General features: G+C 40.5%; 1 protein-coding gene across 1 annotated transcript; it reads left to right on the top strand.

Moving 5' to 3' along the window:
- Positions 1-2157: 2157 nt before the first annotated feature.
- On the top strand, positions 2158-14607 carry LOC310762739 (lipase member M-like; the record flags this gene model as incomplete). Its single annotated transcript, XM_083614211.1, has 9 exons — positions 2158-2259; positions 2653-2770; positions 4001-4199; positions 6421-6530; positions 7177-7313; positions 11496-11642; positions 12313-12384; positions 13537-13602; positions 14133-14607. 9 exons carry the CDS (start codon positions 2158-2160, stop codon positions 14364-14366), a joined length of 1185 nt encoding a protein of 394 aa, XP_083470337.1. The 3' UTR covers positions 14367-14607.
- Between the last annotated feature and the right edge of the window lie 436 nt (positions 14608-15043).

The raw sequence follows: 15043 nt of genomic DNA, 5'->3' as shown, positions 1-15043 counted from the left end.
AGGCAAGCTCCTGACAGCCGCTGGCCTAATATAGCAGGCTTTTATTATGTTCTTATTAAATACAGGCATCCTTGTCCCATTTAGAGGTAACACTAGGAGGCAGGATTTTGGCTATGTACCTATGGCTCAATGAGGAACCGTGAGCATAAACACAAACTGTGGGTTCTCTCCTCAAGACTGGAGTGGGTGCAGCTGACTCTTGGATTTCTACCAAGGCTTTCAACATGACCACAGTCCATTTCAAACAGGGTTTTGGCCTGGTTATGGCACAGAAACTGCTTTGGTTGCCCTGTACGATGACCTCTGTTGAGAGAGAGACAAGGGAAACATGCCCCTGTTAATTCTTCTCGACCTCTCAGCAGCTTTCGATCAACCATCAACCAACATCAACCACCGAACTAAGGGTGCATGGCACCCCTTTGCGGTGGTTCCAGTCCTACTTGGCCGTTCCCAGAGGGCATTGCTTGGGGAATGCTTTTCAGCCCCATGGAACCTTCAATGTGGGGTTCTACAAGACTCAATCCTATCCCCTACGTTGTTTAACAACTACATGAAACCGCTGGGTGGGGTTATCCGGAGGTTTGAAGTATGTTGTCAGCAGTATGCTGATGACACTCAGCTCTATTTCCCCTTTACACCTGCAGGTGAGGCAGTGGAAGTGCTGGGCCAGTGTCTTGCCTCGGTAATGGACTGAATGAGAGCCAACAAACTGAAACTCAATCCAGATAAGACTGAGACACTGTTAGTGGGTGTGAGAAGATGGGTGGGAGATTGCCTGCTCTTGATGGGGTTACACTTCCTTTGAAGGAGCAGGTTTGTAGCTTGGGGGTACTCCTAGATCCTTTGCTGTCACTCGAGGCTCAGGTACAACTTAAGTGGATACAAAATAATGACGACAACACACACAGGACAAAAAAAAATGTAGACATAAAATTTATATACCACTTAATATAAGCATAAATCTCCAGGTGAGTTATATTTTTTAAAATATGCAAGGAAGTGTAATGTACATTTCAATGCTTTGAACTGATTTTATAATGAAATGATTTTAGAATGTTGTATCATTTTACTGTTGATAGCCGCTCTGAGCCCGGCTTCGGCTGGGGAGGGCGGGATATAAATATTTTTTTAAATTCTTCTTCTTCTGCTTCTTCTGCTGCTTCTTCTTCTTCTTCTTCTTCTTCTTCTTCTTCTTCTTCTTCTTCTTCTTCTTCTTCTTCTTCTTTGTACTGCCTTGCCTTGCCACAAGGCATATGATAGTATGTGATAATTCTTTTCTCACAACTGTTTTGCTTACTCTGCATCTGTTCCATAATTAACAATGCACCCAGAAAGACACGTTTTGCATAATTATATAGTAGCTGATGAAAGTGATCTTATTCTCTTCAGTTTATTACAAACTAAGTCTTCTTCAGTGTGCATTAGAGATGTGGTTGCTATTGCTGAACAGGAACAGGTAAGCAAAAATCTTTTCTTCCCTGTATCTTTTTCATTTATTTTCTGGCGACATACCTTGGTCTTACATTTTAATAGCTTGCATTTAACAAAGTTAGACATTACTATCATAAAGTACAACCCAATCATCCGGTAGAAATTAAGGCTACTTGCACAAAGTCTGCTGGCACAGAACTGATTCAGCTGTGGGGGAATCACATATTGCATAAATGTGTACAGAATTATTTATACCTTACTTTCTGAATTGCATTTGTCGTCTGCCCTTCCTCCATAAGGAAAATACAATATTTAAAAATGCTTAAAACATTAAAAAACAGTAAAAAAACATCTAAAAAGCCAAAAACCAAAAAATATTTGTTAAAGCAAATTTAAAAACAGGTATAACAAACACAAATGTCGTATGTTTTGGAATACCGTACTTGCTTATTCTTTCCCACCAGTGTATGGTTTCATTGTGGGTTAGAATTGAGCCTGCTTAGCCTTATTTCCAAGATAGTCATGACTTTTCCTCATGGGACAGATCTTTTTTCAGTATTTCCCCATAAACTATCCATCTCAGTGACTAATATTTTCAAAAGAGATACATTATTTCTTCCCTGCACAGCATCACCCCCCGAACTAAAATTGCGCTCCCTGCCCAGGGCACTTCCCATCTTTGCTAAGGCGTTTGAAACAACAGATATTGTTTTACAGAGGTCAGCGATGTGGCTGTTTTGGGCAGTGGTCTTCTTATTCCAACAGACAACAGAGTCAGAAGAATTCCTAAGGAAACGGCACTTGAATCCCCAAGAATTTATGACTATTGTGAGTTGCTTGTTCGGATGCATTTGGAAACAACAGGCTATTGCTAGGACAAAATAATTTGTACATATTTCTTTTAAGTGATATTCCAAAACATTTGCTTTTCACAGAAGGATTTCCAGGCCTGCCTGAGTTACCCCAAAGAGGCTTGATGGATTATAATGGACGGATTTAGCTGACCCCAAGGCCAAATGACATGTTCTGTTTAATGCTTAATACATGGTGTATTGCTAGCTCCTTCTGGTTGCTTTTGTTCATTACAGCCAGAAGGGGAAGAAGGCAGGATCCAGGACTTTTTTCTCTTCTCCTCAGCACCATTGTTACTAAAATCCCATGTAGCACATCTAGATTTAGAATAAAGGTCTCAATTTGCTGAGAATTTCTTTGTTCTTGCAGAATGAAATAATCCAATATTGGGGATACCCCAGTGAAGAGCATGAAATCCTGACAGAGGATGGCTACTACTTGCAAGCAAACAGAATTCCTTATGGAATGCACAGTTCTGGGAAGACAGGTAATTTTGGAATGTAACTGGGCTTTATAGGGTTTTGTTTTTTTAAAGGAAAAGTACTGGCAGGATTCCACACAGCCCAGAGAAAGCAAATGTGTACATATAAATGCTCAGAATTACCATAGTTTCTGGGTTCAGGGTGGTTGAAGACAATAAGTCACATCCCACTGTGTGTGTTTTGATGTGATCTTAGTCTTCTTACCTACATTTTAAATGTCAGCACAGCAGCTTGTAACCTTCCGAAAGCTAAGAAAAGATGCCAAGGATAATTTGAATTGAACTCTGAACCAAACATGAACTGAACTACTTCATTTTGCAATTGGGCAAATGTGAGCTGGAAGAAGTTGCTTTCTGAGCCAATCACAATGTGGTGGCATGGACTAAATGTTTAATTTATGCCGTGGAGCCAGGCCCTGCTCAAGACATTTTGCTGTTTGATGTGAAGGCCAACAGCCCTCTCCAATCCATCCCATGTACAGAAGCCATTCAGATGAGCCAAGGGACAACATCATTCATTTATATTAGGATATAAGGGTTGGGAAGTGGGACACGCGTGGCGCTGTGGGTTAAACCACAGAGCCTAGGACTTGCCAAACAGAAGGTCAGTGGTTTGAATCTCCATGACGGCGTGAGTTCCCGTTGCTCGGTCCCTGCTCCTGCCAACCTAGCAGTTCAAAATCACCTCAAAGTGCAAGTAGATAAATAGGTACCGTTCCGTCGGGAAGGTAAACGGTGTTTCCATGCGCTGCTCTGGTTCACCAGAAGCGGCTTAGTCATGCTGGTCACATGACCTGGAAGCTGTATGCCGGCTCCCTCAGCCAATAAAGCGAGATGAGTGCCACAACCCCAGAGTTGGCCACGACTGGACCTAATGGTCAGGGGTCCCTTTACCCTTTACCTTATAAGGGTTGGGAACAACAGGGCATGTAACATGGTAATTATGAAGCTCTTTCTTCCAACTTCCCACTCAAAATCCTCTGCTACCTGAAGCAACTGCCTCATTCTGCATATCAATAGGGCCAGCCAAACTATTATTAAATAGTGCCCAAAGGTGGGACAGCCATAGCACACCACCTAGTTAGAAGTAATTATCTCTTTCATATACATAATTGTATCTATTCTGGACTAGAGGAGATCATCACAACGCACAATATTGATGAAGTGAACAGAAATTATCTAAAAGGTAGATTGTCTACAATATTATCTAATGCCCTTTATCTTGTTTTTCCCCAGGTCCTAGGCCAGTTGTTTTACTGGTACATGGTGTTTTGAGTGAAGGTAGGACCTGGATTGTAAATCCTCCCAACAATAGCCTAGGATTTGCTCTAGCAGATGCTGGCTATGATGTTTGGCTAATAAATAATAGAGGTACCAGCTGGTCTAGAAGACACAAGACTCTGTCAATTGACCAAGAAGAATTTTGGAATTTCAGGTACAGTATAAAGAGACAACTTGTAGCTTGGATAGTTGAGACAATTATAATGACTGCTGTCTCTGAAGTACAACTGCTACCAACATATCTTTTTTCCTTGTGTTGTGTTAGGGTCCTTCAGTCCTGGAAAGACTTCCCAAAGATGGCCAATGGTGGATTGTGGTTCCTTTTCTTAGTCAACATCAACATGACAAATTTCATGACTGAATTTTACATGCAGACTGAATTTCTTGGGCTCTGAGATGTCAATAAAGTGGTTTCCTAGACTGCCCTTGATGTGATTATACCATTCTGAAGGAAGTGGGTACATAGCTTAGGGTACTTTTGACCCCTTGCTTAAGAGTCAGGTGGCCATGGTGCTACAGAGTGCTTTTCACCAGGTGCCCCAGCTGTGCCCCAATCTGGACAGGCATAGCCTAGCTTCTGTTGTCTATGCTCTGGGAACCTATAGGTTGGATTACTTCAATGCATAATACGTAGGGCTGCCTCTGAAGATGGTTTGGAAGCTTCAGCTGCTGCAGAATTTGGCAGCCAGGTTGCTCACTGGGACAAGATGGTTTGAACATAATTCTGGATCCACATGTCCTTCCACAGTGGGGACATAGGTTTCTGGGTGGGAGTTGATCACAGTGGCTTCCTCTTAGTTTGTTTCTCCTTTTTGCCATGAGTTCGTGCTTCTTCAAAGTCCATGACACCTTTGATAAAGGCTTTTCTGCAATTGGAGCACTCACAGGCCAGTGTTTCCCAGCTATCAGTGGTTATACTACATTTTTTTAGATTTGCCTTGAGATAATTTTTAAACCTCTTTTGTTGTCCACCAGTATTTCACTTTCTATTCTTAAGTTTGGACGAGAGTAGTTGCTTTGCAAGGTGATAATCAGGCATCTGAACAAGATGACCAGTCCAACGAAGTTGATGTTGAAGAATTATTGCTTCCACCCTGGTGATCTTTGCTTCTTCCAGAATACTGACATTAGTTCACCTGTCTTCCTAAGTGATGTGTACAATTTGTCAGAGACACCGTTGATGGAATCTTTTGAAGAGCTGGAGATGGTGTTTATAAATAGTCCATATTTCACAAATGTACAGTAAAGTTGGTAATACAATAATTAGTAATACAATAATTGGTAACACAATAATTTATAAACAAGCATTTTGGTTTCCCTGCGAATTTACCTGGGAGAAGAAAGAAAGGCTCCCAGGTAAGACCTGAGGGTCCACTACTTTCTGCATGAGACAAGGGTCAAGAGCTACCTTTGAGAGAGGACTGGTTTTGTTTCTATCTAGATCAGTTTCATCTATTTTATCATGAAAAAGCTTTAATAAAATTTAGAAGACCTCTGAAGGAAGCACTGTATTGGGAAGTTTTTAATGATTGATGTTTTATTATGTTTTTATATTTTGCTGGAAGCCACTCAGAGTAGACCACCTGGGGAAATTTTTATCATGGCAGCACACTCTACAGAATATCACAGAGAACTGACTCCAAAACAGGCATTTCCTGTTCTTGCCCCTGCACTGTGGAATGCCCTTCCCTCTTCTATATGTAAAGCATCATCAGTGTGATTCCGTGCATCGTTCCTGATGTAGATCTTCATTCTCCACTTGGTCATAATGAGGACATTTATTGCCACCTTGTCCCTGGTGTAGATCTTCACTCACTGCTTCCTCCCTGGAGGGAAGTGGTCCAATTTTGTGGTTCACCTCCAGTGTCAGAATATATTAGGCTAATACTACTAATATATAAGGCCTTGAACAATTTGGTATTTAGATTACCTGATAGATGGCCCACTCTTGTACTGACTTGTTAGTTCCTCCAGACATATTGTGAAGACACACCTTTTTGCCCAGACATTCCAGGATGTCCACCTCTTAGACTGTAGAAACGGACTTCTGAATTATCACAGTTGTGTGATTTCATATAATTTAATACAATTCTTTAAAATTATCCTTTAACATGTGGACAATGTACATATCTGACAACCTATTGGGCTAGTTTAAGGGTGATATAAATATTTAAAGAAATAATAAATATGTATCTACTTTCTGTTTCCTTACTCTTTCCATGGGACAATAAACTTACTATGTCATCCTCCAGATGACAGGTTATCATACCTGACACCTGATGTATTGTATCTTTTGAATTTATACACTAGTGTCCATAATTGTATGCAATTGCAGACAAGCAACATTTCACCTATATTCTGTGTTTGTCTTTCAGCTTTCATGAAATGGCAATTTATGATATTCCAGCAACCATAAACTTTATTCTGCAGAAAACTAAGCAAAAAAACTTGTATTATATTGGCCATTCCCAGGGAGGTACGTTGGGTAAGTTAAGAAGAAAGAGAATGAAATGGCTTTTATTTTCTCACCTTCCTGCATTAGCAGCATTATCAGGGACCTACTGGGGATGTGGTTAAGTCTCATGACTATTGGGAAGACTAGTTCAGAAAAGAAAAGAAAGAAAAGAAAAGAAAAGGTTAAAGCACAGCTTAAAAGGGGGGGGGGAGAGCAAAGTTCACATATGTTCTATGAGAAAGTCTTTTCAGGATCAGGACTTCAGTAGTCAAATTGGGGCAGCATATACAGCTGTCATCAGTTCCACAGTCATGAAGAATGCCCATTTGTGGTGCGAGGGAGCAAAGACCAGCAGGCATAAAATAAGTGGATTCTGCTTAGACCTGATATCTGACACATTCTCTTGAAAACTCCAGTGCCTAACTTAGGCAGATGGACACCCAGCATCCCAAAAGAAAATTGCCCTGAATTTGTTGAATGATAGGCATTTCAAAAGAAGAGAGATAGGAAACTTTTGACCTTGCAGATATTTGGACTGCAGCTCCCATCATCCCCATCAAGCATGGCTGATGGGCTCAAGGTCCAGCAACACCTGGAGAGCCACAGGGTTTTTTTAATATCTCTTATTGGTTTGTTTGTTGCAAGTGCTATGTTTAGAATTCTTTCTTTTTTCCAGGTTTTATTGCCTTTTCAAGCATGCCACAACTTGCTCAAAAGGTTAAACTCTTCATGGGCTTGGCTCCTCCCGACACATTGGCAGGCTTGAAAGGACCCTTTTCTTTACTTCTAAACCTTCCTCAAGAATTGACAAAAGTAAGTATTACTCAAGTCGTTGCCATTGTGCAGACCCAGAATTTTAATATATATTTTTCTTATGCATCGTTATAGAGAGTTAGTCTTCCTGCCATCCATTTCGTTTCTTTATCTCAAAGTTGAGTGTGAGCTTCGGACTTCCAGTGTGATCGCCATGTCCTTTGGCAGCTTTCCCATGGCACCAGACTCCACTTGTGTAATTTATCAAGGATAATATGGGGACAATTATCCCTGGTGACCCCCCCCATGGCAGGGGGGATTTCTCACCTGCGGGTTGTCTGATATCTGCCGCTTGCTACAATGGAATGCAGGGGCAGGGACGCTGGGTGCTTAACATTGCTTGAATTGGAAACTCTCCATTGCCAGAGCCATGAGCGGGAGTATTCCTGTTCCTTAAAAAATATTTCGATTCAGACTTTGAAACAGGTGTGTTCTGGAAAGAAGGAGACAAAAAGGACCTGCTAAAGAAACCAGTCACTGAGTGCTAAGGTTTGATCTGGAAAGGGCTTTCGTTGTTTTGCTGCGGTATACATGAGGTGAGCATCTGTTTCTTTTCTATACTTGCTACTTGCTACTTCATGACTTGATAAGCCTCACAAAGAAAGATTTAATTAACTAAATGGAATGCAAGAGGAACTGTACAAAAACTTGAGAATTTGAAGATTTATGGCGTGGATCTCTATAGAGATGTCTAACTGGAACTGGCAAGATATGAAGGGACTTTGTACAAAAACTTGATTAGATATACTCTCAGCTTGGGATGATAAAATGGCACAAATTATGGTGCAATAGAAAAAGAAAGGGCCTCTCTAGGGGGGTTGAAAACAACCGATGGATTACAACCAGGGAATATTTCACACAAGAAATTACCGTACATTTGCTTGCATGGATTTCTGTTGTATATGAATTAATATTAAAGTGAAGGTGAATCTTTGACCTTTGCAAGCTTCCCCTGGGGGGGAGCAAAGCTTGGATTTTAGAGGAACCAAACAACTACTAACAGTGAAATATCCCTTATGGCACTGCCTCCTACTGAAGACCCTTATCTGGATTTGCAAAACATCAGTTCATTAAAAGACTCGAAGGATTCCTATGTTTTAAATGTTATCAAACAAAGGAAAGCTGGAAGACAGCCCAGAGTCCTGGAAGACAAGATCGTGGAATGAAAAGGGGACCTCTGAGGGAGACTGCATTGAAAAACAATTGATGAGCAAACAACAGGAAGAACAAAATTCCTTTTGCATGCTAACACACATATGGATTTGTTAAATATGACTGAAAGTTGCATACCAGTGACTGTTATGATAAGATAAAGGATTAAGATCGGAATTATCTCAGGGTCTTGTGAAAGAACAATGTTAAACAACAATTGATGTCCTCCTACTACCGGTTCACAATAGAAAGTGTCCTCTCATATTGTATCACAGTGTGGTACGTTGGCTTGACAGCCACGGACAGAAAGTCTTTACAGAGGGTGGTGAACACAGCACATGATATCATGGGCTGTCCCCTGAGCCTGCTAGATGACATCGCAAGGGATTGGTGCCTTAGGAGAGTGAGAAAAATTATCAGGGACGATTCACACCCCGGCCAGCACCTCTTTAATCTTCTACCCTTGGGCAGGAGATATAGAAGTATAATCAGTCGTACCAACAGGCTAAAAAACAGTTTCTATCCGTGGGCTGTTAGGCTGCTGAACGGAAAATAATATAGTGCAACTGACTTTCGGGGTTGGTGTGTTGTGTGACAAGCACACAGAGTGCAATGAGATCGAGTGTTTGTGTGTGTGTGTGTGGGGAAGCTCGGCTAATTTCATTGTACACAGGTTGTACATTGACAATAAAGGTATTATTATTAGAATTATGATGGGAACAATCAGGAGAGAAAAGGCAGGAACAAGAAACAAAATATTTTCTCCTGACCAGCCAGAACATGGGAAGTCTCTGTAAATTATATACAGTGGTACCTCGGGTTAAGTACTTAATTCATTCCAAAGGTCCGTTCTTAACCTGAAACTGTTCTTAACCTGAAGCACCACTTTAGCTAATGGGGCCTCCTGCTGCCGCCATGCTGCCGGAGCACGATTTCTGTTCTCATCCTGAAGCAAAGTTCTTAACCCGAGGTACTATTTCTGGGTTAGCGGAGTCTGAAGCATATGTAACCTGAAGCATATGCAACCTGAAGCGTATGTAACCTGAGGTACCACTGTAATCGGGAATGTATGATTGGCTTTGTTATTTGGATTATGATGTGGCAAGATTTGATATGTTATTAATTGGAGTGTTATTAATGAAAAATTAATAAAAATTATTTTTAAAAGGAGTGTGAGCTTGAAGAATTAGAAGGTAGTGACTTAAGATTTAGATCACATGGACATTTGTGGTATGACAAGGTCAGAGTCACCATGGACTTTTTTATTTTATCAGACATACTATATTAAGGATATAGAATATATAAAAACATATGTGAAGATACCATTATGGATCTCAACACTAGAAGCACTTCATAGAAAAGTGTCTATAGGCAAAGAGAGATGGTTAATATACCAAGAATAATTCTTCTTTGGAGATCACTCATAGCCCAGTAGGATTGTCTTCCAAGAGCACAGTCTTAAGAGGGAGTCCCTAAGTGATTGCGTCCTTCCACAGTGGGGAAATAGGTTTTCAGGCAGGAGCTGCTGATGGCTAGAGTTTGCCAGACATACCTTCCTCTTAGTTCGTTTCTCCTTGCGGCCATGAGTCCGTGCTTCTTCAAAGTCCATGACACCTTCAGTAAAGGCTGTTCTCTAACTGGAGTGTTCGCAGGCCAGTGTTTCAGAGTTATCAGTGCCTATACTACATTTTTAAAGATTTGCCTTGAGAATCTCTTTAAACCCCTTTTGTTGTCCACAGTCTTATTGCCACCAAGTATTTTTATAGTGGAATAAGGAAGACTGTGAACTTAAAGAGGGATTTAACTTATATTAAAAAGACTTTCAGTATAGAAAAAAATTGACAGACTTTGAAATACAGTTGTGTATGGATGATTAACATGTCATGGTCACTGTGAGTGGGTCTTCAATGTACAAATTGCTGTTGAAATTTGAAATGCAAGAATAACAAGTTAAGGAATGTATGATGAAACAATGGGGACGTATTTGGATTAAGGGTTAAAATACACATTGTGTTCTCACTGGATGAGTTGAATAAGGTTCACAAATACCTGATAGAGAAGGTATCAGAAGTTCTTTATTGTCCTATCTTTTTTCCTTTCTTCTCCTTTTATTTCTATATATTTTCTGCTTCTTTCTCCTTTTCTCTATCTTTCTCCTCTTTTCTCTATTTCCCTTTTCCTTTTTTTGATAATTTTATTTGCATACGCTTTATAAATTCCAATAAAATCTATTTTTCAAAAGGGAAAGAAAAAAGTGCCAGTGTGGTGTAGTGGTTAAGAGCGGTAGACTCATAATCTGGTGAACTGGGTTCGGGTCCCCGCTCCTCAACATGCAGCTGCTAGGTGACCTTGGGCTAGTCACACTTCTTTGAAGTCTCTGAGTATTACTCACCTCACAGAGTGTTTGTTGTGGGGGAGGAAGGTAAAGGAGATTGTTAGCTGCTTTGAGACTTCTTAGGGTAGTGATAAAGCGGGATATCAAATCCAAACTCCGCCTCCCCCCTCCTCCCCCTCCCCCTCCTCCTCCTCCTCCTTTTTGGTGGCTGCTCCCAGACAGGATGAAGACTCTGTCACAGTCAGGGATGCTAGAAAGGAATGATTGACATTCCAACCTGCATGCGTCACAACCAGTACCATTTGCGTTCAGTTTCTGCCAAATACTCTGTTATTCATCTTACTGTCCACTATTGAGAATGCCCTTTTCCAGGACCCACTCCCAAACTTTTTATGAATTATTAAGAAGGCCCCATCTGCCAATCTTAACACCTGAGAGGCTGTGTGGGAGGGAGGTGGTTGGAGTGCACCTCCTTAGAAATCTCTCCTCAGCTATCCAGAGCCAGGCCTACATCAGGACCTGGAAGCAAAATTGCCTAGAAAGCCCCGGCATATCATCTTGAGCGTGCTTGAAGAAAAGTGGTATATAACTGTAACATAAAGGAGATCTATTCCTAACAGGAACCTTAATGTTTACTTCCAAGAAAGGACGGTTATTTAGTAATGCTTCGGATTTTTTTTTATTTTTTTTTACAGCTTATATGGGGCAAAAAAGAATACTGCCTTTTCAATAACAAACTAAAAGCCATCAATGCCAAGATCTGCAGTTATCCAGGGATTGATAGACTTTGTCTTGAAGGCATTTTCTTACTTCATGGACGCAATGAGAAAAACCTAAATGTGGTAGGTAGTTTTATTCTCTATCATTTATTTCTTTTTGAAAGAACTTGCTGTGTACATATACAAAACAACAAAAGAAAATCAATCAAACAAAATATAGTATTTGGCGTAATTTTGAGTTCCTTTACACTTCTCTTCCATGGTGAAATTCTAGCGGCCTATTCCAATAAATGCTAATCTTTCTTTTAAATTTTATTTTCAAAATTAACTTCACGTCTAGTAGGTAGTTGGTCACTTACTCGTCGCCATAGAGGAGGAAATGCACCACACTCCAAATATCAAAGAAGTCTCAGAGTGGCTTATTTTAATTGCTTATGCTAAACTCCAGGTGCAAAGACAGAAAGAATTCCTATAGTGGGGCGGACTGTGATGAGGTGAACTTTCTGCCTGCTTCATGTGCTGTTCAGGTGCTCACTGTTGAGAGGCAACTTCAAGGCCCCTGTTCTTCCTTCTTTATTCTTTATCAGCTGGATTCACTATGGGTGGGGGATACACATCTAGGTACCCAGACACCTCTTCATCAGAAACCTGCTTCCTTGTGCTACATGCAAGTGTCTGTATGCTGCACTACCTTGATTGCCATGATCTATTGCTTTGTAAATAAATGTGTTCCTTGAAACCTCTTCAAGAATGGGAATATAAAAAAGCATTTTCTTTCCTATCATTCTTCCAGAGTCAAGCAGATGTGTATCTTGGAATTTACCCTGATTTTACTTCTGTAAAAACTATCATACACTGGAGTCAGGTATGTTCTAACAAATACCTTCTCAGCATTTGAAAACATGGGAGTCAAAAGTCTGACGTTTCGACTTGCCTATTTAGTTTCTTATGTTTGTGTTTAGGTTCTAAGGTTTCCATTTCATTTTATAAAAGTGTAGTTTTCAAGATTACTAGACCACTCAAAAGTTATATTGTAGCTACAGTGGTACCTCAGGTTAAGAACTTAATTCATTCCGGAGATCCGTTCTTAACCAGAAACTGTTCTTAACCTGAGGTACCACTTTAGCTAATGGGGCCTCCTGCTGCTGCTGTGCCGTTACCGTGTGATTTCTGTTCTCATCCTTAACCCGAGGTACTATTTCTGGGTTAGCAGAGCCTGTAACCTGAAGCGTCTGTAACCTGAGGTACCACTGTACTTCAATATTCAAACATGAACTGTAACAACTCTTTGGATTTCATGGGAAGAACACAGGAAGCTGCCCTTTACTGAATCTGCCCATTGCTCCTTTGAGTTCAGTATTATCTACTGATGGGGGTGAAGACAGGAAAACAGTTAGTGGAACTGCAGGCAGTTAAAGGCAGAGCCCATTCTCCTTGCTGCTGTGTTCTACAAGGGCAACACTGAGACTAAGTAGGAAGCTGACAGGCAGGCAGGGGGTGGGTGGAGGAGGGAAGATGGAGGTTGGTGGGGTACTGCCCCATGCACCCGAGTGCACTAACATCCACTGGTGCTGGGAATCCTCACATTACGCAGAAGGTGAAACATATTGCAGTGGTCTTGGCAGCTGAAGATTAGTGAAGGCTGGGCAAAAGAAGAGGTCAATATTGTGGGCATAGGCACCAATTCTATGGGGTGAGGATAGCTCCTCTCTCCCAACATATGCGGGAATGGGGCTGAACTCCCTCAATCTTGAGGGGCCGGGCTCAGTTTTTTAATATTTTCTCACAAATGAAGATGATAGATATGTTAATAACCTTCTACCTGACTTTCTACTTTCCACTGTTTTAAGCAGAGCTTATGGTCCTATCATTGGCCAGGGTGGATAGGTGGGAATTCTGATAACCAAGATCCCAAGAGTTTGATTTTTTTATTGTGTTTTCCATCTTTCAAGAGGCTTTAGTATTTTGAACATGCACCAAATTTCAAATTGTGTACAAGTGTTTTCCATCTTTTTAGGTTGCTAAAACCATCCAATTTAAGTATTTCGATTATGGATCAAAGAACAAAGCTGTCTACAACATGGTAAGTGTTTTGGATTCTAATGAGAGATTTTGGCTGCAGGTTAAACATTAAATGAGAACCGTGTTGTGATTTCTGAATTCTTATATAATTCCTTTGGAAAAGACGCAGAACTGGTTGTAATTATGGGTTTATCTATGAAAGTGTATGCATTTAATGAGTAGGAACATAGAAAACTGTCTTATGCCAAGTCAGACTATTGCCCCATCTATCTCTCTATACTGATTTGCAGCAGCTCTGATTCCAAGCCCTACTAGAGAACCTGAGAGACCTATGACCTTCTACACACAAACCAGACCCTCCCTCTGTCCTGAAGAGCACGTCCTCCTCATGAGCCATGAGGGCTCTCATTCCTTTTGCTATTCTTACTGCTCCAGAGTAAGGAGTTGGATACTTAATAGATATTTAAAGAATGATTTTCAAGGGACAGATGTTAGACCTTCAATGTATCTGAAGATCCAAAAGATGTCTTTAAAAAGAGGAAAATAAATAAAAGTGAACCCTTTTCATCTTTCTGTTCTTTTTCTCAACAGAGTACACCCCCATTTTATAAGATAGAAGACATTACTGTGCCAACAGCTGTGTGGAGTGGTGGGAATGACATTGTTGTAACCAAAAAGGCTATTGAACGGCTGCTCTCTCGAATCCCTCATTTAGTTTTCTATAAGAATATTCCTGATTGGCAACATTTTGATTTTACCTGGGGTCTTGATGCACCAGACCAGTTGTTTAAGGATGTACTTTGTCTGATGCAAAAGTTCAAATAAAGTCTTAATATGAAGGGCAGAACATATATATGATATTAATGCCTTTTAATAAAGTCTTAGATTGATTGCTTTCTGTACTTATGTTCTTCCTTCCTGTCGCAAATAATATTAAAGGTGGCTAGAAATAACAAAAGGATCTAAGGAAGAAAAACACATAACAAAATTGATGGTAAAAAAGTAACAACAAGCTGGTGCACAGCCTCTAGTACTACTTATTATAACAATATGCATATTTATATTATATTGTGTAACCATGCATTATAGAATAAACTTGCTTCTGTTCTGCAATGAATCATGAAATTCCTTACCCGAGATTTCCCCACCCCCTTTAAAATGTAATAGAACAATTAGTTGCAAGGTAAAATGTACTCTGCATTTATATTATTCAGTGTTGTCATATTGAACAGAATCCTAATTACAGTAGTACCTCGGGTTAAGTACTTAATTAGTTCTGGAGGTCTGTTCTTAACCTGAAACTGTTCTTAACCTGAAGCACCACTTTAGCTAATGGGGCCTCCTGCTGCTGCTGCGCTGCTGCTGCACGATTTCTGTTCTCATCCTGAAGCAAAGTTCTTAACCCAAGATACTATTTCTGGGTTAGCGGAGTCTGTAACCAGAAGTGTATGTAACCTGAAGCGTATGTAACCGAAGGTACCACTGTATCTAAATTGATTGTG

The sequence above is a fragment of the Podarcis filfolensis genome, assembly GCF_964270895.1.
Source record: "Podarcis filfolensis genome assembly, chromosome: 5".
NCBI lineage: Eukaryota > Metazoa > Chordata > Lepidosauria > Squamata > Lacertidae > Podarcis > Podarcis filfolensis.
Note: the sequence above shows the minus strand (reverse complement) of the source record. Positions and strands in the feature narration are given on the sequence as shown.